The 25,697-nt window shown below is 36.0% G+C and overlaps 1 protein-coding gene across 1 annotated transcript in view; it reads right to left on the bottom strand.

Moving 5' to 3' along the window:
- The window catches only part of TRIM23 (tripartite motif containing 23), a 39,843-nt gene that overhangs the window by 4,160 nt on the left and 9,986 nt on the right, over nt 1-25,697 (bottom strand). The window contains exons 3-10 of the mRNA XM_082623520.1: nt 24,891-25,012; nt 16,149-16,427; nt 15,398-15,580; nt 12,534-12,749; nt 8,744-8,878; nt 3,925-4,054; nt 3,322-3,432; nt 1,920-2,044 (exon numbers count right to left, since the gene is read on the bottom strand). Of these exons, the coding sequence (XP_082479646.1) occupies nt 1,920-2,044; nt 3,322-3,432; nt 3,925-4,054; nt 8,744-8,878; nt 12,534-12,749; nt 15,398-15,580; nt 16,149-16,427; nt 24,891-25,012 (1,301 nt within the window). The remainder of the gene's footprint in view (nt 1-1,919; nt 2,045-3,321; nt 3,433-3,924; nt 4,055-8,743; nt 8,879-12,533; nt 12,750-15,397; nt 15,581-16,148; nt 16,428-24,890; nt 25,013-25,697) is intronic.

Here is a 25,697-nt window from a genome sequence, read left to right as displayed (position 1 = left end):
AAGCCTGTGCCCCCTGAATGAAAAAACTGCTGAGGTCATTATAAGGCATCAATTTAAAAAAAATTAATACATGCACATTGTAAGAAATGGCTTTTACATACAGTTTATATAGTAAAGAGTTTATTAAGCTCTCCACGGAATTCCCTGGTGGTCCAGTGGTTAGGACCCAGCACTCTCGCTCCCGGGGGCCCGGGTTCAATCTCTGGTCAGGACACTAAGATCCTGTAAGCCACGTGGCGCGGCCAAAAACAAAAAAAACAAAAAAACCTCTCCAAATACCTCTGAATACCCCTTCTTCCCAGAAGCAACTATCAGTAAAAAAATTAAAAAATTAAAAAAAATTTAAAAAAAAAGCTCTCCTTCTTCCCAGAAGCAATCATCAGTAACAATTTCTTTCATATTTTTCAGAAAACTTCCACGCACACTCACGCAAATAAACAGGAACATACTCTTTTTTTGTTTTTTACTTAACACATATCTTGAAAATAAAGATATCTTTCCATTATCAGGACAAGCAGATTTTCCATATTATTTTTAACATCTGTATTGCATTCCACTGTAGGTGCAACATAATTTTCTTAACCAGTCCTATACTGAATATTTAGATTGAAGATGTGTGCTTACGTGCTATTACATATGCATACACATTCATATAAACATGTATTTTTACATACATACATTTACAAAATTATCTCTAAGATAACCTTAGGATATCTGTCTGCAGAATACATTACTAGAGATAGAATTACAGGGTAAAAGGGTATATGCACCTAAAACTTTGACAAAGTACTGCCATATTGCCCTCCAAGAAAATGTCTCCATTGAATAACCACACCAGCAGTGTATGCAGGTCTGAGGATTATCAAACATTTTCATCTTTAACAATATGATAGGTGGAAAATGGTATTTCACTCTGTCTTATTTGCATATCTTTAATCATAAATAAAGTGAAGTATATCAGCTCTTAATGGTTTGCTTTTTTTTTTTATTAAGGGGAAATTCCCTGTCCATCCTACTCTTCCTTCTTATGACATCTAAGCCCCCCTACTGCACTAAAGAAAAGCATTCTCATCCTCCCAGCTTAGTTCCAAAATCTAAGAATCTTCAGCTACTCACTGTCCTTCATCCTCTCCGTTCGGTCACCAAATTCTAACTATTCTATGTCCATAAAGTTTCTTCAGTCTGCTTCTACCCTTCCATTCCTTTAATTCAGGACCTTGTTAACTGTCACTTGAATTACTGCAGCAATTTACTGCATCTGCCTGTCTCTACTCCCTTGCCCTTGATTAATTCTACATCCTACCCCCAAAATTACAATCCTAAAACACTAATATGATCTTATCACCAACTTTTAATGGTTCTCCTTTACTCAGAATATAACCTAAATTTCTCAGCCTGGCCCTGTCAGGCCTTTATCACACAACCTCCTCTGTTACTCTAGGATTTCTTCATCCTCTACCTACCCCTCACATACAGATCTCCTTGATGCTCCCTAAAAATACTTTTTCCTGCCTGCAGCATTCTTTCCTTCAAAAATTAACTCAAAGTCTTATCCATAATTTCAACTCTTATAGTTTCAATTCAAATCCTACTTTTTACAAATCTTACAAAATACCACCTTTAGAACTACTCTCCAATTTTCCTTAACATTGTTAATATTACTGAAGTCACCAATTTTCTTTGTATTAAAAATATACACTTAACATGCTTACCTAAATACACAGGAGTTTCTAGTGAGCATCAACTACTTTATTTTCTTCTGTATACTCCAAGGTACCAAGTACAGCACCTTCCATATAGATTGTACTCAAAATACAGAGCAGAAATTTTATATCTACTGAATTATTTCCCTTGAAATCTTAACAGCTACTTACAATGTGGAATGCTAAAATAAATATTCTGAAATAAAAATGTGTTACCTGTTTGTTAGCAAAAATCAGTAGCAAAGCATCTCGGAGTTCTTTTTCTGTTAACAACTTTGCAAGTTCACTGTGTGCTTCACTAACTCTGTCTCTGTGACTGCTATCAACAACAAATACAACAGCTACCAAAAAAAGAGAAAAATATTCATTTAGTCACTTGTTAAATTTCAGTAAATGGACTAAATATTTTAATGTTCTCATTAATATATTATGGTTAGTCTACCATCATTATTTTCACAGAAAGGCTGCTTATTACAGGAACACCTAGCAATAATTAATGATATAATCTCAAACAGTTCGCCTAACTTTTCAGCTGTTGTTTCCCCATCTGTAACAGGATTTACAATGCTTGCCTACCAAACACAGATTGTTGTGCATATCATTTAATATTTTTCTCTTAATGAATGAAAATGTAGCTCTTATGATCTACCTACTGATTTTATTTCTTTGATTACTACTTGATTTACCAAAAGATAGTGTTTTAAAAATAAATAAATCACCATCTTTATCTCTCCCAAGTATTCTCTCTAGGTGCCCGGCACAGCACTTTCCACAGACTGTACTCAAAATACACAGCAGAAACTTCATAAATATCTACTGAATTAATTCTCTTTTGAAATCTTTCCAGCTACCTTATGGTAGCTAAACATCCCAGACTTTCAACCATTCCCCATGTTCAAAATTCCAATTTGTCCCCTAAATCACTGTCTCATACGAAACTTAATATCAAGAATCCCAAAGTAAAAATTATCTAGTCTTTCTTCTAGGTGGAAAATAGGATGACATATGGAACAGGTAGCATGAACATAATAAGCTTTATGTTGGGGTACAAGAGGCAAAGTGTAGAACGGGGCCCAAGTGTGAATAAATGCTAAGTGGAATATATGTGATATAACACAGTTTGGTCAAAAGCAAACCACTGTAACTTCTTCTGCAGATAACAACTAATTGTGAATAGAAATGAAGGAGTGGAGCTATTGAGAGATTATAATGGGATAACTGTTGAGTTGAATTTAATTGAATAGAGCAAGAGAACTATATACCACAAATTCTACCCTATAACACAATATTGCCAGTGATCATGCTCATATGAACACTAATAATATACTTTAACTGTTAAGAGTAGCAAGAGGAAAGTACCGTTAATTACCTACATATATAACATAACTTTGGTCTTTATGCTAAATTATGGTTTTTCATGAAATAAACCAGAGTACATAACCCAGTCTATCCACCCTAATTTTCTTAATAATGTGGAGCTTGCTACCAATATTTAAAGGTATAGTCACATTTTTAATCAATGCTAAAATATCAGTTTTATTAGCTAAATCAATGAATTGAAAACTGAACTGGCATCCTAAAAATCTGAAAAATTAAGATGTAATTTTTACGCTCTTACCTTGGGTATTCAGGTAATAATGTTTCCACAATGGTCTTAATTTATGTTTTCCACCTACATCCCAAATGGTGAACTTTAGATTTTTATATTCTACAGTTTCCACATTAAAACCTGTTTTTAAAAAAACTTACTTTAATATTGAACTTACATTTACACACCAAACACAGGCAACCCTGTTTATAACTGTGACTTACAAATTATCTGCATACAGCACTATCTACTGCTCCCCAACCAACTCCACTCGTGATAAACATGTGTGGGGAAATGTATACCTTTAACCAGGGTTAGCCCTCTAATCCACCAGAGTCCTTAAGACCTTGACACCCAAGTACCAGATCTGCATCACTACCCAAATCCTTAGCAGGGTCATCAATCCTTTATTCCTTCCAACTGTCCCACCAATATTCTGTTCCTTCTTGCTATCCTCCCCATCCACATTTCAATCCCACAGCCACTGAATCTTGCATTTTTTCTCTGAAATGCTGGTGTCTTAGAGCCAATCTCCAAACCAGATTGACATAAAATAAGTCCCAAAGAACTCAGCTGTAAGCTAGGGTTTGTCTGTAAAATGTCCATTAAGGTAAAAGCAATACTCATACTTACCAATTGTTGGAATAGGCTGCATGAACTCATCCTGTTTTAATTTAAACAAAATAGTAGTTTTTCCAGCACCATCTAATCCTAACGTAACAACTCGAATTTCCATTTTGGGTCCAATGTGAACTCTATTGTCCTATAATTTTTTTAAAAAAATAATCTTTTTATTTTGCTATGGAGTTAAAAGTATTAGTACTTACACTTTTATTTATAAAATACCTTTGTTAATTATTGTGTCTCCTACTCATTCCTTAATCCATTAAAATCAAAGTTATAGTCCCCTATTAAAATACCCTTATTCTAATCTTTAGAAAGAGGAAATCAATCCTCATTGCTTTGCTAAATCTTAGCTTAGTAAAACTTACTACTTACTTTGTTTTTATATAAGTTAAAAAAAATACACATACCCACTTATTTTTCCCAGATTTTCTAACTCAACTGAATCTTCTTTAAATAAGATTTTTCATTCTGTGTTAAATATATTAATTAAAAATGAAAAGTGATACTCACTTCCCATAAATATCCACTGTTAACAATTTCACATATATCCCTCAAGATATCTTCCTGTGCAAACATTGGTTGACATACACAAAGCAGATATAGTTAAAAAAAAAAATACACACTGCAACTACTTTTTATACTCAGTAGTACATTATGGAATCCTTTCATTTCAAAACATTTGGACCTACCTTTTTCTTTTAATTGCTTTATTATATTCCATGTACCACAATTTAACCAATCACCAACTGAGAGATATTAGGTCATCTCTGACTTTTTGGTATTACAAATAATGCTGCAATGAACATACTTGTATATATTGCTAGCTGCATGACCTCTCTGCCTGACTTCTCCCATCTGTAAAATGGGGATTAAAAATTGTACCAAACTTACATAGGATTTTTGCAAGGATTAGTTTTTTAAAAGACATGTAATTTGAACTAATGGAGATAGAGGAGGAAAAAGAAAAAAGAATGAAGAAAAGTGAAAAGACCCTAAGAGACATATGGGAATGGGAGTCCCAGAAGGAGGATACAGAAATAAAGGGGCAAAGAGATCTTACTTGAAGATACAATGGCTGAAAACTTCCCAATCTGAGGAAAGAAATGGACATAAAAATTCTAGAAGCTCAATTCCAACTCAGATAAGTCCAAAGAGACCCACAATGAGACACATTATAATCCAACTGTCAAAAGTCAAAAACAGGATAATCTTGAAAGCAGCAAGAGAAAAGTGACTCATCACATAAATTTGATTATTAACAAATTTCTCAGCAGAAACACCGCAGGCCAGAAAGAGTGGGAAGATACATTCAAAGTGCTGAAAGAAAAAAACTGTCAAACAAGAATGCTATATATGGCAAAACTGTCCTTCAGAAATGAAGGAAAAATCATGACTTTCCCAGAAAAACAAAATCTGAGGGAGTCATTACCACTAGACCTGCTCTATAAGAAATGCTAAAGGAGTCCTTCAAGTTGAAAAGAAAGCTCTATAAGAAATGCTAAAGGAGTCCTTCAAGTTGAAAAGAAAGGACACTAGACAGCAACATGAAGCCATATGAAAATCTAAAATGGTAACAATAACTACATGGACAAATAGTTACCTGTATTATAATTTGGGTGCCTAAATTTAATTCTTCATAGAATTGAAATAACAAACACATGAAAAAAAACTATAAGCCTGTGCTAATAGGTGTACAATAAAGATGTAATTTGTGACATCAATAACATAAAGTACAGGGGGATGGAGCTGTGAAAGAATAAGAGTTTTTGTATGCAATTGAAGTTAAACTGCTATCAGTTTAAAATAGAATGTTATAACTAAGATGTTTTATGTAATTGCAATGGTAACCACACACACAAAAAAATCCACAGAATATACACCAAAGGAAAAGAGAAGGGAATCAAATATGACACTATAAAAAAATCAATAAAACACAAAGGAAGGCAATGAAAGAGGAAACGTGAAACAAAAAAACTATCAAGTTATGCAGAAAACAATGAACAAAATGACAACAGTATTTACCTATCAATAATTACTTTAAACAGACTTAACTCTCCACTCAAAAGACACAGTTTGACTAAATGCGTGAAAAACCAAGATCCAAAAATATGCTATCTACAAGAGACTCACTTTACAGCTAAGGAAATACATAGTCTGAAAGCGAAAGGATGGAAAGAGATGCAAATCATACCCAAAAGAGAGCAGGGGTGGCTCTCCTAATATCGGACAAAATAGATTTTAAGTCAGAAACTGTTACAAGAGACAAAGAAGTTCATTATATAATGATAAAAGGGCAAATATAAAGAATATATAACAATTATAAATACTTGGATTATAAATAAATGAATTAAAGCCCTAAACATAAGAACCAAGGCTATAAAACTCCTAGAAGAAAACACAGAAGGCTCCATAACATTGGATTTGGCAATGATTTCCTGGATATGACATCAAAAGCACAGTCAACAAGAGCAAAAATAAACAAATGGGACTAGATCAACCTTTAAAACTTTTGTGAATAAAAGGACACAATCAGTAGAGTGAAGAAGCAAACTACAGAATGGGAGAAGATACTTGCAAATCATGTATCTGATAATAGATTCATATCCAGAATATAAAAAGAACTCCAACAACTCAACAACAAAAAAATAAAATAACTCAATAGAAAAACAGGCAAACGACTTGTACAAAATTCTCCAAAGAACTGGCCAAGAAGCATATAAAAAAGATACTCAACATCACTATCATCAGAGAAATGCAAATCAAAACCACAATGAGGTATCACCTTACACCAATTAGGATGGCTACGAGTGTAAGTCATCCTGTTTTACTATCAAAAAAAAAACCCCAGAACAGAAAATAACAAGTGTTGGTGAAAATGTGGAGAAATTGGAACCCTCATGCACTTTTGGTGGGATTTATATAATATGATGCAACCACTATGGAAAACAGTATAGCATTTCCTCAGAAAATTAAAAATAGAATTACCATATGATCCAGTAGTCCCACTTCTGGGAATTTATCCAAAAGAATTGAAAGCAAAGCCTCAAAGAGATATCTGTACACCCATGTTCATAGCAGCACTATTCACAATAGCCAAGAGGTGAAGTAACCCAAATATCCATCGACAGATGAATGGATACACAAAATGTGGTATATACAAACAATGGAATATTATTTAGACAAAATAGAAGGAAATTCTGTCACATGCTACAACATGGGTGAACTTTAAGGACATAATGCTAAGTGAAATAAGCCGGTCACAAAAAGACAAATACTATATGATTCCACTTGCATGATAAATTTAAAGTAGTCAAATACAAAGAAATAGAAAGTAGAATGGTGGTTACCAGGAGCTAGTGAGAAGGGGGGAATAGGGGAGTCATTGTTTATAAGGTATAGTTTCAGTTTTTCAAGATGAAAAATTTCTGGAAATGTTTCACACAATGTGAACATACTTAACAATACTGAACTAAACACTTAAAAAATGGTTAAGATGGTAAATTTTATATTATGTGTTTTTCACCATAATAAAAAAATGTACATCCTCACAATAAAGTACCTTGCAGCTGTAAAAGGGAACAGAAAATGTCACTATATACTGCTATGGACTGACCTCCAGGATGTATACTTCAGTGAAAAGTACAAGGTGGAGAAGTGCATACAGTATTCTACCTTTAAATATGGGGAGTGTGCATGCAAATATATTTCTCTATTTTTTTTAAAATGATGAATAAAACTAAGAAAAATTCTTAATGGTTTTCTATGGAGAAGGGAAGAAAAGGGTGGCAGGGTCAGGAATGTAAGTTAGATTTCTCTGAATGAACCTTGCTTTGTAGATTTGATTCTGGACCATGTGAATGTTTCACATAATTATAAAACAAGACTAAAAAGGTTTTAAAAGCCACTCCCTAGGACTTCCCTGGTGGCGCAGTGGTTAGGAATCCTCCTGCCAATGCAGGGGACACGGGTTCGAGCCCTGGTCCGGGAAGATCCCACATGCCGCGGAACAACTAAGTCCGGGCGCCACAACTACTGAACCTGCGCTCTAGAGCCCGCAAGCCACAACTACTGAAGCCCACGCGCCTAGAGCCCATGCTCCGGAACAAGAGAAGACACTGCAGTGAAAAGCCCGCGCACCACAACAAAGAGGAGCCCCCGCTCGCCGCAACTAGAAAAAGCCTGCGCACAGTAACCAAGACCCAATGCAGCCAAAAAAAAAAAAAAAAGCCACTCCCTAAAAATAGAGAGCAAAATGGAATACACGTACCTTTTTAAATTAGGGGGAATCCACTTGAAAAGAGACCAAAACATATCAACCAAATGCCAAATACACACCTTGCTGGATTTTGTCTCAAACCTAAAAAAATTTTTTTAACAATCTGGGAAATCTGAATACTAACTGGATAATGGATAATATTAGAGATTTATTATTCAATTTTTTAGGTGTGGTAACGGTATTTTGGTTGTGTTTTGAAAAAGAGAACAGAACCCGTGTTTTAGAAACACGTGAAAATATTACATAGATGAAATGATATATTAGGATGAAATATGTTGGGATTTGTTTCAAAATAACCTGGGAGACTGTAGGTAGAAAGAGACTAGGGGAAAGGGTAGATGAAATAAAAAGTTTTTAATTGCTCAAGTAGGTGATAATACAGGGAGACTCATTATACCACCTTCTATTTTCCACTGATACAGTCATTTTTTCCCCCTAATTCTGTGGTTCATTCATTTCTTAGTTGTCTCTTAGTTGATTATCATGGAATGTAATACAATTATGATTTGTTCAAAAACACACCTAAAAACGAAGTATAGAATATATTACCTTTGTAAAAGTGACAGGGATGCTGGCATCTAACTGAATGTGATCTGCAACCTCTGTAAACTGCTGCTGCTGCTTTTGCAATGTTTCCAGTAACCTTGTAATTTCTTGTTTTGCTAAGACAACTCTACAATCATCCTAGAAAAGAGAAGATGGTATTTCTTATAAACTTTTTAACGAAACAATGAAAAAAGAGATATCACTAAAACTCAAGAAAAGCTCATTTAACATTACAGTACTGAAAGTTAACTTATGTATAAATTTGACTAAGTTAACAATAATCAGGCATTAATAAATAATTTAAGAGCCCATCAATAGAAGAATAGATAAGTAAAGTATGGCATATTCACAAATGCAACACAACCAAAATGAATGGTTGAATGAACTACAGGTTCATTCAGGTAAGAATGAACTACAATTACATGTGATGATATGAATTTCACAAACATACAGTAAGGGAAGAAATGACATGAAGAGTTTATAATGCATGATTCCCACTTTTATTAATTACCAAAACAGGTCAAAACAAGGTATATATTAGAAATCAGGATAGTGGTTTATCCTTAGGAGGAAAGGTGCGTAGTTACTAGAAGAGAGTCTGAGGGGCTTCTGGGGTTGGTAATGTTCTGTTACTTGATCTGGATGCTTGTTACACAGTAATGTCCAGTCTGAAAATTCAGCAAGCTGAACACTTATGCACATATTTCTGTATATATATATTGTACTCCTATAAAAAGTTTTTAAAATAATTTAAGATATACATGTATTGGTTTAAAAAAAAAAAGACTGAAGGTCAAACTGTGATGTCTCCCTCTCACTTTAGATTCCCAGGCCCTCTCCTCAAAGTTAAACACTTTTCAGCTTCTCAAATATTATTCCAGAGATATTCTATACATATACCAATGTATTCTTCATAAGACAGAGATCTCCCAACAATATTTAAGCTCCATGAGAGAAGCGGTGTTGTCAGTTTTTGCTCACAGCTGCATATTCAAATTAGGTGATAGCAATTTGGTTGTTCCAATTGCCAGAACAAAAACTTTGAGTCATTCTTGCCTTCTCCTCCCTTATTCCCACATACAATTTGTCAACAAATCCTACTGGATATCCAAAATTTGGGTACTTATAGCCCCCACTATCCAAGCTACTATCCTCTCTCACTTGGAATTCTACAACAGCCTTCTAACCATGGAGCTCCTTCCTTCCATCTTTGCCCTCCTTCAATCTGTTTTTTACACATCAGCCAGATCCTTTTAAGTAAGATCAAATCATTCTTGTGCTCAAAACCCCACAATGGTTTCCCCAATTCAATCAGTAAAAACTGAAGTCCTTCCAATGGCCCACAAGGCCCTCCTTACATATAATTCCCTATTACCTCTAATTTCAGCTCCTATTACTCTCTCCATCGCTTACTCTATTCTAGCCACAGTGCCCTCTTTTGCTGTTCCTCAAATACACCAGGCATGTCACCCTAGGGTTTTTGCTCTAACCATTTCCTCAGCTGAAATCTTCTTCATTAAGGTGTGAGTTAGTTCCCTTCACCTTCTTCCCCTTTGAGTCTTTGCTCAAATCTCACCTTCTCTCAGTGATGCTTACCCTATTTAAAAATACAATCTGCTGTACCCTCATACTTTTTCTTTTTCCCTTAGCTCTTATCACTTTTTAACATACTATATAATTTACTTATTAGATATGGTTATGGCTTATTGTCTGCCTTCTCCTTGCTAGGATGCTAATTCCACAAGATTATGGCTTTTTGCTTGCTTTGTTTACTGACATATTCCATGTACCTAGAATATACATGGCACATAGTAGGCACACAACAAATATTTGCCTAATAAACAAATCCTAACCATTCAGTATTATGCCTTGAACTTAGATGATGCATCAATTTTTTCTGGAGGGGAGGGATGATTTTGTTCTCAAAATTGGTAATATATATGTGATGTTCCATCCATTCCTCTGTTCAGTTATCTCTGTGGCAGGAACTTTTAAGAATATTAAAAGATTGAGATTAGGGTTCTGTGTCCATAAATCAGAACAAAACTAATAGGTCCATATGAAGAATGAATCTAAGACCCCAATTTCATCTGCGTTAACATAGTGAGATAATACCATGTCATTAACAATTATCAGTTACTTTGACCAAATGCTTCAGAAACTCTAAAATACTTCCAAATACTTCTAAATATTTCAGTAACTATGAGCTTTCTTTTTAATAAAATAAATATAAAAATACTTTGAAGTATTCACTTAAGTATGATTTAGGACATGATCCATTTCTAATTTTGCTGTGTAGCTTGAGCTAAACAAGTATTTATTAGGCTCTTTGTATCTCTAAATTCTTTGTATCTGGATAGATACATCCAGAAGGACAAATGTGCATATTGTTATCATTAGGTTCAAATCAGGAGATAAAAACCACAATAGTCATATGAATAGAAAAAAATTAATACAAAGAACTGTTAACTAGATGGCAACCTGGTAACAAAGTAGGCAACTGAAAGGGTAAAAAGAACTCTGAGGTATCATGGAGGAAACAACTGTAGGAAACATCTACCACCCTCAGGGCTGGGAGAATAAAGGAGAGATGCTAGAATTATTAAAACTTAAAAACTTATAGGAGGGATCTCATGGAGCTGAAATTCATATCTCTAAGGAAAGTGGTCTCGTAGTATGAGCAGTGTCATTCACAGGAACCCCAAGCAAATAGGAACGCACAGGAAACCGCCTCCACCTTTCAGCTTCCTTCTACTGTCCCCTATTGGCAGAGCCTAAAATCACATGGAGGCAGCTGGCAGAGCTGGTATGTGGTTTGCAGTTACAGTATCAGCATCACAAAGCAGAGGATAGAATAGGACTGGAGCTCAAAGACAACTTAATAAATGGCATAAACATCAATTATTACAATTCAATGTGATAAGGACTAAAGGACTCAAGACTGATGTGGTTACAGCCTGGCCACATTCATTTAAGTCTAATCAGATATTTAAGAGAAAAAGCTCTGCAACAGTAAGAAGTTTAGCTCTATGATGATATGATATCAACACAATCATTAGCAATCTATCAAAAGATGAGAGTGACTGAAGCTTATCAGGAATTCCTAGGGCAATAATTAGCCTTAAATTGCACATTCCTGAAGGCAGATCCAAAATAGTAATGAGTAAGACTGGCATTTTTGTTAGAATAACCTTAAATCTATTTAAAAAGCACATTATCTGCAAACTGGGTAACAAATTGCTTATGATACCTCAACCATGAAAAAACATGGGTTTTCTGTGACATCAAAGTTAAGAACCAATAAATTAGAGCAGAGATAGGGAGTACATGCTAGAGAGGCACCCCACCTCTGCCACCAAAAACAAAAACAAAAAAGAGCAAGGAAGGGTAAGTAGCTTCAAAGAACAGCAAACATTTGAAGAAGGATTTCCAATATCAGAAAAGGGAGACATAAGCCCATCAAGCAGAAAGAATAGTATATGCTTGGCAAAGAAGGGTTAAAGGGCTTGGGATGACTGAAGAATGACAGGAAGTTAGAGAGGTTCTAGAACGTATGGTTTTATGGTGGGGAAGACACATGAAAGAGAGGACATTGATGTGGTTGAGTGGAGCAATTTGAGGTTAGAGACCATGTCCTAAGCACAATGTTAATGCCCACAGTAACACAGAGTAATAATACAAAAATATTTATTAAATTAATAAAATAGACTAGTGTGTACCTCTGGTAATGATATACTTAAGCTTACAAATCCTCCTTCTTAAACTATGTCCTAATCATGTTTAAACCACATACCTGTTGCAAAGTCTTTTCACAATGGAGACAGGCTGTTGAAACCTGGGATAACAAAATAGTCATATCTTCTTGCTGCTGTCTGAGCCAAATCAGTTTTTCTCGAACATGAGCATCAACAACACTTAGAGCCATTTCTTCTTGACGACACAGAGTTTCATGTAGATCAGAAAAATAAGCTCGGACACATGATCGGGCATTCTCCGCAGTACCTGGTACCTAAGGCAATAAAAATAAGTTTTAAACAACTGAAACCTTAATGAAGATTTTATATGTGAAATAATGAAAATTTAAATAAATCTATATACTTAAAATCCCAAAATGTTTATCTCCACACTAAATTTTTCCCCTTAACCACAGCCTTTGGATATCCAACTGTTTAAATGACATTTCAAGCAATAAGGAATACCTAATCTCTCCCAACCCTGAACCTAGTTTCCTCCATCTCAATAAATGGCAACTGCATCTTCCAGGTTATTCAAGTTAAAAAAATTGGAGTCACCCTTAACACTTCTCTTTCATATCTCACAACTAGTTTCTCAACAAATTCTGCTGACTTCAAAATATATCTAGAATCTGATCATGCCTCACCACCTTCACCTCTGCCAACCTGACTGAAGCCATTATCATCTCTCACCTGATTACTATAGTAGCCTCCTAATTGGGCTCACTAGATTTACCTCTTCCGCCTATAATGTATTCTCTACCCAGAAGCCAGACTGATCCTTTTTAAATGTTAAGTCAGAATGATAATTATTCTTTTGCTCAAAACCCTCCAGTGGTTTCCCACTCAGAGTAAATGCCAAAGGCCTTTATAGGGGATGTTCAACGATGGACTCCCTGGGAAAGAGACATCTGAGCTAAGACCTGAAGGAGGTAAGAGAGGGAACCATGTGAATATCTTCAAGGGCATTCCTGGAAGAAAGTAAAGCAAGTGCCTTTAAGGACCTTTCTGACCTCAACTCCTGCTATGCTCCCCATCAATCATTCTAATTTATCTAACTCAACCTCCTCAAAGTTTCTTAAGCACACGAGGCACACCCCAACTTCAGGGCCTCTGTACTTGCTCTTCTCTCTGCCTAGAATGCTCTTCCCCCAAATATTAGCATGGGTCCCTTTCTCAGCTTCTTTAGGTCTCTGCTTAATGCCCCTTCTCAGGGAGCCTATCCTCAAACACCCCACATAAAAGTGCACTCCCCCTTTCCCTTATTTTTCTCCAAAGTATTTAATAACATACATCTGTATTTTACTTATGTACTGTCTCTCTCCCCACATTAGAATGTAAACTTTGCAAAAGCAGGTATTTTTGACTTCAACAGTGTCTAGCACTTTGGATGTGTTCAATACATATTTGCTGAGGGAATAAATAAAATATTTCCACCGTAGCACAAAAATGTCCAATAGAATTTTATGTGATAGACATAAATTTTATGTGATAGACATAAATTTTATGTGATAGACTCTGATAGACATATTCTATATCTGTACTGACTAATATGGTAGCCACCAGCTACATGCACGTAAAATGTACTTGAAATGTAGCTAGTGAGACTGAGGAAGTAAATTATGTATTTTCTTGAACGGTTAAATAATTTAAACTTAAATAGCCACATGAGGCTAATGGCTACCATATTTGACAGAGAGCAGTTCTAGCATTATTCCCCAATGACTTAGCTTAACTTTCTTTACAAAAGAAAAACACTACATTGTGTCTGTCCCTGTACTTTATATTCCCATCTGAAAATATCCCTTTCTCCTCTGTAATTCAATTTTAAAATGCAATTACCACTACCACCTAAGTTCCTTCCTTCTCTTTACAGCCAAACTTCTTAAAAGTTAGACACACTTCCTAACACCCACTGACTCTTCATTTCAATGAAGGGTATCTCCTTTTATCTCACAGAAATAACAAATTCAACATCCAAATTAAACTTATCACCTTGGTCCCATTATCCCCTCCCAAATTCTTCTTCCTCCCCCATTAGAGCACAATATCACCATCCACCAGATTGGGCAAGGTAGAAATCTAGGCATTATGCCTGACCCTGCAAAGTACCTATCCAATCAATATTATCAATAAATCACTAATATTATCAGTAAATCACTATTCTACTTCTTTAAAATCTCAAATCCATGTACTCCTCTCCATTCTCACTACTCCGGTATTATGGGCCATAAACATTTCTCAAGTAGATAATTTCAGCAACCTCACAATAGGTCTCCTTGCTTCCAATCTTGTTGCTCCTCCAATTCATTTTTTATATTAAAGAGCAACCTTTCTTAATGCAAACCTGATTATGTTATTCCTATGCCAATTCTTCAACAGCTCATCACTGCCTGTAAGATAAAGTCCAAACTCTTTAACATGTCTAACAAGATGCTGCAGGATTTGGCCCTTAACTCTCCAACATCTATTCTTGCCACGCCCCACCCCAATACTCAAAGCTTCAACCATAGTGAACTTAGTTAAGTTTCTACAATATGTCCAATTCTCACTTCCATGTATTTTAACATATGCTTCCCTCTCTGGAACAACTCACTCCCCACCCCACTCTTCTCCCTGACTAAATTCCTTCAAATCTCAGTTTAGACGTCACATCTTCTAGAAAGCCTTCTACGACTTACCCAAGTTATTGCTGTTTTTATGCACACTGCCAGGGCATCCTGTACTTCCCCCACAAAGTAACAGTTACCACACTTGAAACTGGCTCTCTTCCATGATGGATTATAAATTTCCATAAAGACAAAGACTTTTTAAAAACTTATTTCCAGTGACCAGTGCAGTACTGGCACAATGTAATTGCTCAATAAATCCTACAAGGTGAAAAAGTGACAAGGAAAAGGGTGAGGAAGAAAAAAACCCATACATGTTCTGTGTGGGCCATTCCAATTCCATCTTCCACTATTTGTTCTCCTCCTTCAATGTGCTGAACGATTCCAACTAATTTTCTGGAATAATCTGAGATTTCCTCAGTGAAGGTCCGTATGCAATGAGCCATATCTAAAATTGATGCTCGGATCTGGTTAGCTTCTGGTTCCAATACTGAATGCTATAAGATGTAACATAATTATAGAAAAGAACTCACAGTATTGACTAATGATATAAAATGCTACTTAAATGGCTCCTATTAATAAAAAAGCATCAGCTGCAAGAGGCTTTTATAACACATTTACAAAAAACACAGCGTAAGAAATACTAATTTGCCTTCGCCCCAAAACTATATACCTTTCAAAGAAATAATTTAAAATTAGGAAGTCCATTTCTTGCTAAACAAGAAACCAAGAAACCCTCTCTAAAATTTTACCACAGTTTGTCAACAGACATAATTATTATCAAAATAATCCAGTGCATTACAAAAACAGGCACACAAAGAAAAAGAACTTTTGTTTCATGCTGGAAAGCCATTTTTCAATAAAGAAAGAATCATGAGGACTCTGAAATTTTTGTTATAATATTCAGAAAATAAATCTCTCATTTCTTTTCATGCTACCAAGCTCAACTCATTCATCATTTAGCTCTTCTTTGATCTCTACTCTCAGCATAAAAAACCAAGTCAGTGAAAATAAACGGTGGGCTGGTAAACTAGGTAGAGTCATCCAGTTTAACTATATTCGTACCTTGTGACCTTGGTGTTTTCCATATTCTTTGCAGACACAGCACATGAGTGGGCTAGTTTGACAGCCATCTTCCAAGCAAACAAACTCAATGGCATGCACCTGATGCTGAGAGCACATGGTTTTCTCATGAGGTTTATCAGCTAGAGGCACTCTCCTGTGCTTTGCTAATGTCTTTGTAGAATGGGTAACTTGGGAACACTCTGAGCACAAGTGAGTTGCACACACAGTGCAATATACAGATGCAACGTGAGCTTCATCTTCATCACAACGAATGATGCTCTGATGAACGAAAAAGTAAGGTATTAAAACTGAACCCCTTTACCAAACAGAAACTGACTCACAGACATAGAAAACGAACTTAGAGTTACCAAAGGGGATAGGTAGCAAGGGAGGGGGAGGAGAAATAAATTAGGAGTTTGGGATTAACAAATACACACTACTGTATATAAAACAGGTAAGCAACAAGGACCTACTGTACAGCACAGGGAACTATACTCAATATCTTGTAATACCCATAAAGGAAAAGAATCTGAAAAAGAATATATGTATCATGTATATGAATATATGTATCATGGTTCAGGTGTACAGCAATGGAATCATTTTGCTGTACACTTGAAACTAACATAGCACTGTAAATTAACTATACTTCAATTAAAAATATTTTTTTAAACTGAACCCCAATCATCATAACATGCTAAATTTTGAGAGATTGGTTCAAGATGGTGGAGTAGAAGGACATGCGCTCACTCCCTCCTGTGAGAGCACTGGAATCACAACTAACTGCTGAACAATCATCAACAGGAAGACACTGGAACTCACCAGAGAACATACCCCACATACAAAGACCAAGGAGAAACTGGAATGAGATGGTAGGAGGGGCGCAATCACAATAAAATCAAATCCCATAACCACTAGGTGAGCAAATCACAAACTGGAGAACAATTATACCACAGAAGTCCACCCACTGGAGTGACGGTTCTCAGCCCCACCTCAGGCTTCCCAACCTGGGGGGCTGGCAATAGGAAGAGTAATCCCCAGAGAACTGGACTTTGAAGGACAGCAGGATTTGACTGCAAGACTTAGACAGGACTGGGGGAAACAGAGGCTTCATTCTTGGAGGGCACACACAAAGTAGTCTGTGCACCAGGACCCAACGGGAAGGAGCAGTGACCCCATAGGAGACTGAACCAGACCTACCTGCTAGTGTTGGAGGGTCTCCTGCAGAGGTGGGGGGCAGCTGTGGCTCACCTTGAGGACAAGGACACTGGCAGCAGAAGTTCTGGGAAGTACTCATTGGCACAAGCCCTCCCAGAATCCACCATTAACCCCAACAAAGACCCTGCAGGCTCCAGTGCTGGGTCGCCTCAGGCCAAACAACCAACAGGGAGGGGACACAGCCCCACCCAGCAGCAGACAAGCAGATTAAAGTTTTACTGAGCTCTGCCCACCAGAGCAACACCGAGCTCTACCCACCACCAGTCCCTCCCATCAGGAAGCTTGCACGAGCCTCTCAGATAGCTTCATCCACCAGAGGACAGACAGCAGAAGCAAGAAGAACTTCAATCCTGCAGCCTGTGGAACAAAAACCACAGTCACAGAACGATAGACAAGATGAAAAGGCAGAGGGCTATGTAGCAGATGAAGGAACAAGATAAAACCCCAGAAAAACAACTAAATGAAGGGGAGATAGGCAACCTTCCAGAAAAAGAATTCAGAATAATGATAGTGAAGAAGATCCAGGACCTCGGAAAAAAAAAAATGGAGGCAAGGATCAAGAAGATGTAAGAAATGTTTAACAAAGACCTAGAAGAATTAAAGAACAAACAAACAGAGATGAACAATACAATAACTGAAATGAAAAATACACTAGAAGGAATCAACAGCGGAATAACTGAGGCAGAAGAACAGCTAAGTGACCTGGAAGAGAAAATGGTGGAAATCACTGCTGCAGAACAGAATAAAGAAAAAAGAATGAAAAGAAATGAAGACAGCCTAAGAGATCGCTGGGACAACATTAAATGCACCAACATTCACATTATAGGGGTTCCAGAAGGAGAACAGAGAGAGAAAGGACCTGAGAAAATATTTGAAGAGATTATAGTTGAAAACTTCCCTAACATGGGAAAGGAAATAGCCACCCAAGTCCAGGAAGCGCAAAGAGTCCCAGGCAGGATAAACCCAAAGAAAAACACACCCAGACACACAGTAATCAAATTGACAAAAATTAAAGACAAAGAAAAATTATTAAAAGCAACAAGGGAAAAACAAAAAATAACATATAAGGGAACTCCCCGTAAGGTTAACCACTGATTTATCAGCAGAAATGCAGCAAATCAGAAGGGAGTGGTACAATATATTTAAAGTGATGAAAAGGAGGAAGAGTCAACCAAGAATACTCTACCCAGTAAGGATCTCATTCAGATTTGATGGAGAAATCAAAAGCTTTAGAGACAAGCAAAAGCTAAGAGAATTCAGCACCACCAAACCAGCTCTACAACAAATGCCAAAGGAACTTCTCTAAGCAGGAAACACAAGAGAAGAAAAGGACCTACAAAAACAAACCCAAAACAATTAAGAAAATGGTCATAGGAACATACATATCGATAATTACCTTAAATGTGAATGGACTAAATGCTCTAACCAAAAGACACAGGCTTGCTGAATGGATACAAAAACAAGACCCATATAGATGCTGTCTACAAGAGACCCACTTCAGACCTAGGGACACAAACAGACAGAAAGTGAGGGGATGGAAAAAATAGTCCATGCAAATGGAAATCAAAAGAAAGCTGGAGTAGCAATACTCATATCAGATAAAATAGACTTTAAAATAAAGGATGTTACAAGAGACAAGGAAGGACACTACATAATGATCAAGGGATTAATCTAAAAGGAAGATATAACAATTATAAACATACACACACCCAACATAGCAGCACCTCAATACATAAGGCAACTGCTAACAGCTATAAAAGGGGAAATCAACAGTAACACAATAATAGTGGGGGACTTTAACATCTCACTTACACCAATGAACAGACAATCCAGACAGAAAATTAATAAGGAAACACAAGCTTTAAATGACACAATAAACCAGATAGATTTAATTGATATTGATAGAACATTCCCTCTGAAAGCAGCAGATTACACTTTCCTGTCAAGTGCACATGGAACATTCTCCAGAATAGATCACATCTTGGGTCATAAATCAAGCCCTGGTAAATATAAGAAACTTGAAATCGTATCAAGCATCTTTTCCGACCACAATGCTATGAGATTAGAAATCAATTACAGGAAAAAAAATGTGAACAACACAAACACGTGGAGGGTAAACAATACGCTAAGAAATAACCAAGAGATCACTGAAGAAATCAAATAGGAAATCAAAAAATACCTAGAGACAAATGACAACAAAAACATGATGACCCAAAACCTATGGGATGCAGCAAAAGCAGTTCTAAAAGGGAAGTTTATAGCAAAACAATCCTATCTCAAGAAACAAGAAAAATCTCAAATAAACAATCTAACCCTACACCTAAAGGAACTAGAAAAAGAAGAACAAAAAAAACCCAAAGTCAGCAGAAGAATCATAAACATCTGAGCAGAAATAAATGAAATAGAAACAAAGAAAACAATAGCAAAGATCAATAAAACTAAAAGCTGGTTCTTTGAGAAATAAACATAATTGATAAATCTTTACCCAGACTCATCAAGAAAAAGAGGGAGAGGACTCAAATCAATAAAATTAGAAATGAAAAAGCAGAAGTTACAACAGACACTGCAGAAACACAAAGCATCATAAGAGACTACTACAAGCAACTCTATGCCAATAAAATGGACAACCTGGAAGAAATGGACAAATTCTTAGAAAGGTGTAACCTTCCAAGACTGAACCAGGAAGAAATAGAAAGTATCAACAGACCAATCACAAGTAATGAAATTGAAACTGTGATTAAAAATCTTCCAACAAACAAAAGTCCAAGACCAGATGGATTCACAGGTGAATTCTATCAAACATTTAGAGAAGAGCTAACACCCATCCTTCCCAAACTCTTCCAAAAATTGCTGAGGAAGGAACACTCCCAAACTCACTCTATGAGGCCACCATCACCCTGATACCAAAACCAGACAAAGATACTATAAAAAAAAGAAAATTACAGACCAATATCACTGATGAATACAGATGCAAAAATCCTCAACAAAATACTAGCAAACTGACTCCAACAATACATTAAAATGATCATACACCATGACCAAGTTAGATTTATCCCAGGGATGCAAAGATTCTTCAATATTCACAAATCAATCATGTGATACACCATGCTTATTTTTGTTTTTATTTCCATTACTCTAGGAGGTAGGTCAAAAAAGATCAGCAGACTTAAACTTAAAAGCTTTTGCACAGCAAAAGAAACTATAAACAAGACAAAAAGACAACCCTCACAATGGGAGGAAATATTTGCAAACGAATCAATGGACAAAGGATCAATTTCCAAAATATATAAACAGCTCATGCAGCTCAATATCAAAAAAACAATCAACCCAATCCAAAAATGGGCAGAAGACCTAAATAGACATTTCTCCAAAGCAGACATACAGATGGCCAAGAGGCACATGAAAAGCTGCTCAACATCACTAATCATTAGAGAAATGCAAATCAAAACTACAGTGAGGTATCACCTCACGCTGGTTAGAATGGGCATCATCAGAAAATCTAGAAACAACAAATGCTGCAGAGGGTGTGGAGAAAAGGGAACCCTCTTGCACTGATGGTGGGAATGTAAATCGATACAGCCACTATGGAGAACAGTATGGAGTTTCCTTAAAAACACTAAAAATAGAATTACCGTATGACCCAGCAATCCCAAGCCTGGGCATATACCCAGAGAAAACCATAATTCAAAAACACAAACGCAGGCTTCCCTGGTGGCATGGTGGTTGAGAATATGCCTGCCGGAGCAGGGGACACAGGTTTAATCCCTGGTCTGGGAGGATCCTACATGCCGCGGAACAACTAAGCCCATGCGCTACAGCTGCTGAGCCTGTGCTCTAGAGCCTGCGAACCACAAGTACTGAAGCCCACGCACCTAGAGTCCATGCTCCACAACGAGAGGCCACCGTAATGAGAAGCCCACTCGCCGCAACTAGAGAAGGCCCGCTTGCAGCAGCGAAGACCCAACACAGCCAAATAAATAAATAAATAAATAAAAATTTTAAAAGATAGCAATTCCTATTTAATAATAATTTAAAAAACACACATGCACCCCAATGTTCATTGCAACACTATTTACAATAGCCAGGTCATGGAAGCAACCTAAATGCCCATCGACAGAAGAATGGTTAAAGAAGACGTGGTACATATATACAATGCAAGATTATTCAGCCATAAAAAGGAATGAAATTGGGTCATTTGTAGAGATGTGGATGGACCTAGAGACTGTCATACAGAGTGAAGTCAGAAAGAGAAAAACATACCGTATACTAACGCATATATGTGGAATCTAGAAAAATGGTAAAGATGAACGGGTTTGCAGGGCAGTAATTGAGATAAAGAGTAGAAAACAAACGTATGGACACCAAGGGGGGAAAGCAGGGGGTGGCGGGGTGTGATGAACTGGGAGATTGGGATTGACACATATACACTAATATGTATAAAATAGTTAACTAATAAGAACCTGCTGTATAGCACAGGGAACTCCACTTCGCTGTACAGTAGAAACACAACATTGTAAAACAACTATACCCCAATTAAAAGAAAAAAAAAAGAAAATACAAGGAAAGACAAAAAAAATTATTTAGAGAGGTAACTGAGACCTAGGATGAAGGTAGTTTACTCTAGAAAGGGATTCATATTTATTTTTTCATGATTTTATGGTATTATCAATAGTGGACCACCTTAATATGAGTGCAAAAATGGGTATTACTTGGACAATCCAAAGATTCAAACTCTGAATCTAATTCTATGCAATAGCATGTCTGTTTCAGCTGGTGTCCTGGCTTATTGTGAATGTCTTCTGCTGGATGTCTCATCTAGGTGTGGGTTTGGTATTTCACTTATGCCTCCTCACCATTGAAGGCCATTAAAAAACCCAGACATTTTCCTGAATAGGCTAATGCCCTCAGGGCAAAAGCACATTCTTTGCTCCTGTATCTCAGTGAATTTCCATTTTCCCTTCAGATTTGGCCTGATTTTTTGTTCCTAACTTATCAGGTCTTTAATGCTTTTAAAATAATTTTTAGTGAATTCATTCCACTTTATTTTCAGCAGACGAGATAGTGTCTATAACCAAGCCTACCATTACTGAGATAATCTCTTGGAACTTTTCACGATAATGAAATCATCTACTTGTTTGTGTCACCAACTAGGTATAAGCTGCATGAAGGCAAGAACATTGTCTTACTGTTTTCTGCATTTACAGCACTGAGCACAGGACCTGCCTCCTAATAGGTAATTTTAGTATTAATAAAAGTAGCTCCTTGTGTACTTTTAGGATCCTATTTCAATCCTTTACTCTCACATCAGTTTCAGACTTCTAAAAAATCTGAGTAAACATTACAGGATGTCAATCTTCTTCTACTGTCTCCTTTACCTCCTTCCCATTCATCTTTATTTCCTTCCTAGAATAGACTTTCCCAGGTCTACGGACTGAACTGTGTTCTTCCAAAATTCATATATTGAAGCCCTAGCCCCCAGTGTTACTGCATTTGGAGAGAGGGTCTTTAGGAGGTAATTAGGGTTAAATAAGGCCATAAGGATGTGGTCCTAATCCAGTAGGTGGCATCATAAGAAGAGGAAGAGACAGATCTCCCTCCCTCTCTCCCTGTAAACATGTCCTAAGGAAAGGCCAGGTGAGCACACAGTGAGGTAGCCATGGCCTACAAGCCAAAAGAAGAGGTCTCAGAATGCCAACACCTTGATCTTGGACTTACCAGCCTCCAGAACAGTGACAAGATAAATAAATTTCTGTTGTTCAACCGAAATAAATAAATAAATAACAAGCCAAATTTTGAAACATAAAAGCCCATAATCTTTTTTTTAACTGACCAGCCCTTATACATAAAAATATACTGGTAATTAAGTACAAAGGTCATTTGCTACTCATTTCTATAGGTAAGTGAGAAGGTATTTCCAAAATTGATTATCAATATATGCTATGAATTTGAGGTCAAAAATAAAACCATTGTTATAGATTCACAGTCAGTGCAAAGATATCTTCTGCAAAATCCCCTCATTTTACACGCAAGAAACTGACAATAGAGGATAGAAGTCTTTTTTTTTAAGACTGAAAAAACTGATAGTAAATACACCTTCACGGCTTTAAATATTACTTGTCAGCATGATGTATAGAAGAAGAGAAGCACAAATGTTATTTAGATAACCAAGTGAAGCTTTTAAAAACACAGATGCCTAGACTCCAACCTGAGAAACACTTATTTCTCAATAGGTAGAGATGAAGTGGAAGTTGTGTATTTTTTCTAAAGCTCCACAGGTGAGTCCACTGCACTATCCTGGTTGAAAATCACTGATTTAAGAAACAACAACAACAACAACAACCCTATGTTATATGTAACCTTTTAAATATTTATAATTTTTATGAATTAGTAAAAAGCATTATGAGTTGTAAATTTTACATGTCAGATATTCAAGAATCTTCGAAAACTTTTCTGCATATTAAAAGGCCATAATTAGAAAGGGCAAGATTTGGTATAAATTTTTGCAGAAATAAAAATTAGAAAATAGATCAATGATGTCATTCAATATCACACTAAATAAAAAAATGAACCCAAAGTTAAACAGTTTTGTTTGCAATTATGAGAAATATATACGTGTAAAATTAAAGTCGTGTCTTCTGTTTTCCAGACCTGATAAATAATTTACAAGACCAACATCGGATAATACTCAATGGCTTTTAAAATAAGACAAAAGATAAATCATGGGGAAAAAACTGCAAATTTTAGAAAACAGTGCTTCAGTTTGAAATCCATTTCACTGATTCGCTTTATATAAGGAAATCATGATCTAATAAAAGAGAAGTAAAAAGCAATCTGACATGTTTTCCTTCATACTAAACATGTGGTTTTAAAGTTGATCATCAAAACTATTAACTGCTATTTACTACAACTATTCCTATAATCAGAACAGTCTATGAGCTATGCAGACAATTTTATGTGTTAAAAATGTATTTTAATTTGTGTTAATGGTCTTCTAATATTTACTGCATACTTACCTGTCTGGATAAAGAGAGTACATCTACGCACAATTTAACTTTTCATGAAGATATTTAATAGTAATTCCCTCAGGAGCTACTGCTATCTTTAAGGCATTCTGCCTCTACACTAAAAGGCCCCTTTCATGGAGTTCCTCTTTCTTTCTCTGTGCTTTACTGTTGAATGATTCACTTTTGCATCCTCTGCTTTAATGTAGCTTACACATCCTTCTTATTCATCCATAATCTTCTTACTTTTTCACTTTAGCCTTAGAATTAATGATGATAAGGAAACAAGTTTATACACTAAACATACTTTGGGTACAGCATTTTCAGGCAATTCAAATTTCAGTTTTACTTTTGTTTGGTTGGGGATTTTGTTGCCTTCAGAACTATAATGTAATGAAAAGTTGTGTTTCTGGAATCCTACCTGCTGGGGTAAGTAAGGTAATATTGTGCATCTAATAGCAAATATTTTAAACTAAAAGAAAAAATTCATGCTCATAACAAAAATTTCAACAAGTTCAATCAATACCTCTCCAGATATCCCAATGGCTTCTTCTGCAGCTCCATACTGACCAATATGTCCATTCTGTAGTCGTTCCAAAAGCTCCAATAAAGCAAAATTTTTTTTCAATCCCCAGACACCTGAATCTCCTAGAATATAAAAATAAAAACTAAATCTAACAAAATGGAATATTATTTATTTTACCTCAAATCTCAATAGTAATTTATATGTCTCATAGTTCAATCATTAATAATGTCTAAATTTTAAAAATTCAAAATTTCTCCATTTTCTGTTAATGCTATAACAGTTGTCTTAATATTCTCTTTAAAATACAGAACTCCTTAGCATTCTAAGTAGAAACATATTTTAAAGTTCTATTATTTTTCTATAATTTAACTTTATAAATCCTATTTTGTCACTGACTTTTACTACATATACTAAAACAAGTGCTTTAAATATTTTTAACAGCAACCTACAGTAAGAAATACATTTCACATTGCAACCCAGGATAACACACACACACAAACTGAAACAAAAGATTTACACACCAATATTCACCCTCACAGTTTGCGACACACTCTGATGGTTTCTGTTCTATTTCTTTTTAAAAAATCCTATTCACAACCAATTAAATTGATTTTATGACCACAAATAAGCTATGACTCATGTTTGAAAACCACTGTATGAAAGATACACTTAACCCAAAATAAGTCCGTCTCTAAGTAAACTGAAACTAGAACAGCTAAAGATAATATTTTCACCACCCCTCATCTAACCTAGAACCTAACAGCAGTCAGTGAACATATACTCTTTCTCACACAAATACACAGAGCT

Source organism: Mesoplodon mirus (assembly GCF_964341445.2).
Source record: "Mesoplodon mirus genome assembly, chromosome: 5".
Taxonomy (NCBI): domain Eukaryota; kingdom Metazoa; phylum Chordata; class Mammalia; order Artiodactyla; family Ziphiidae; genus Mesoplodon; species Mesoplodon mirus.
The sequence above is the reverse complement of the archived record's forward strand: the minus strand, read 5'-3'. Positions and strand labels throughout refer to the sequence as shown.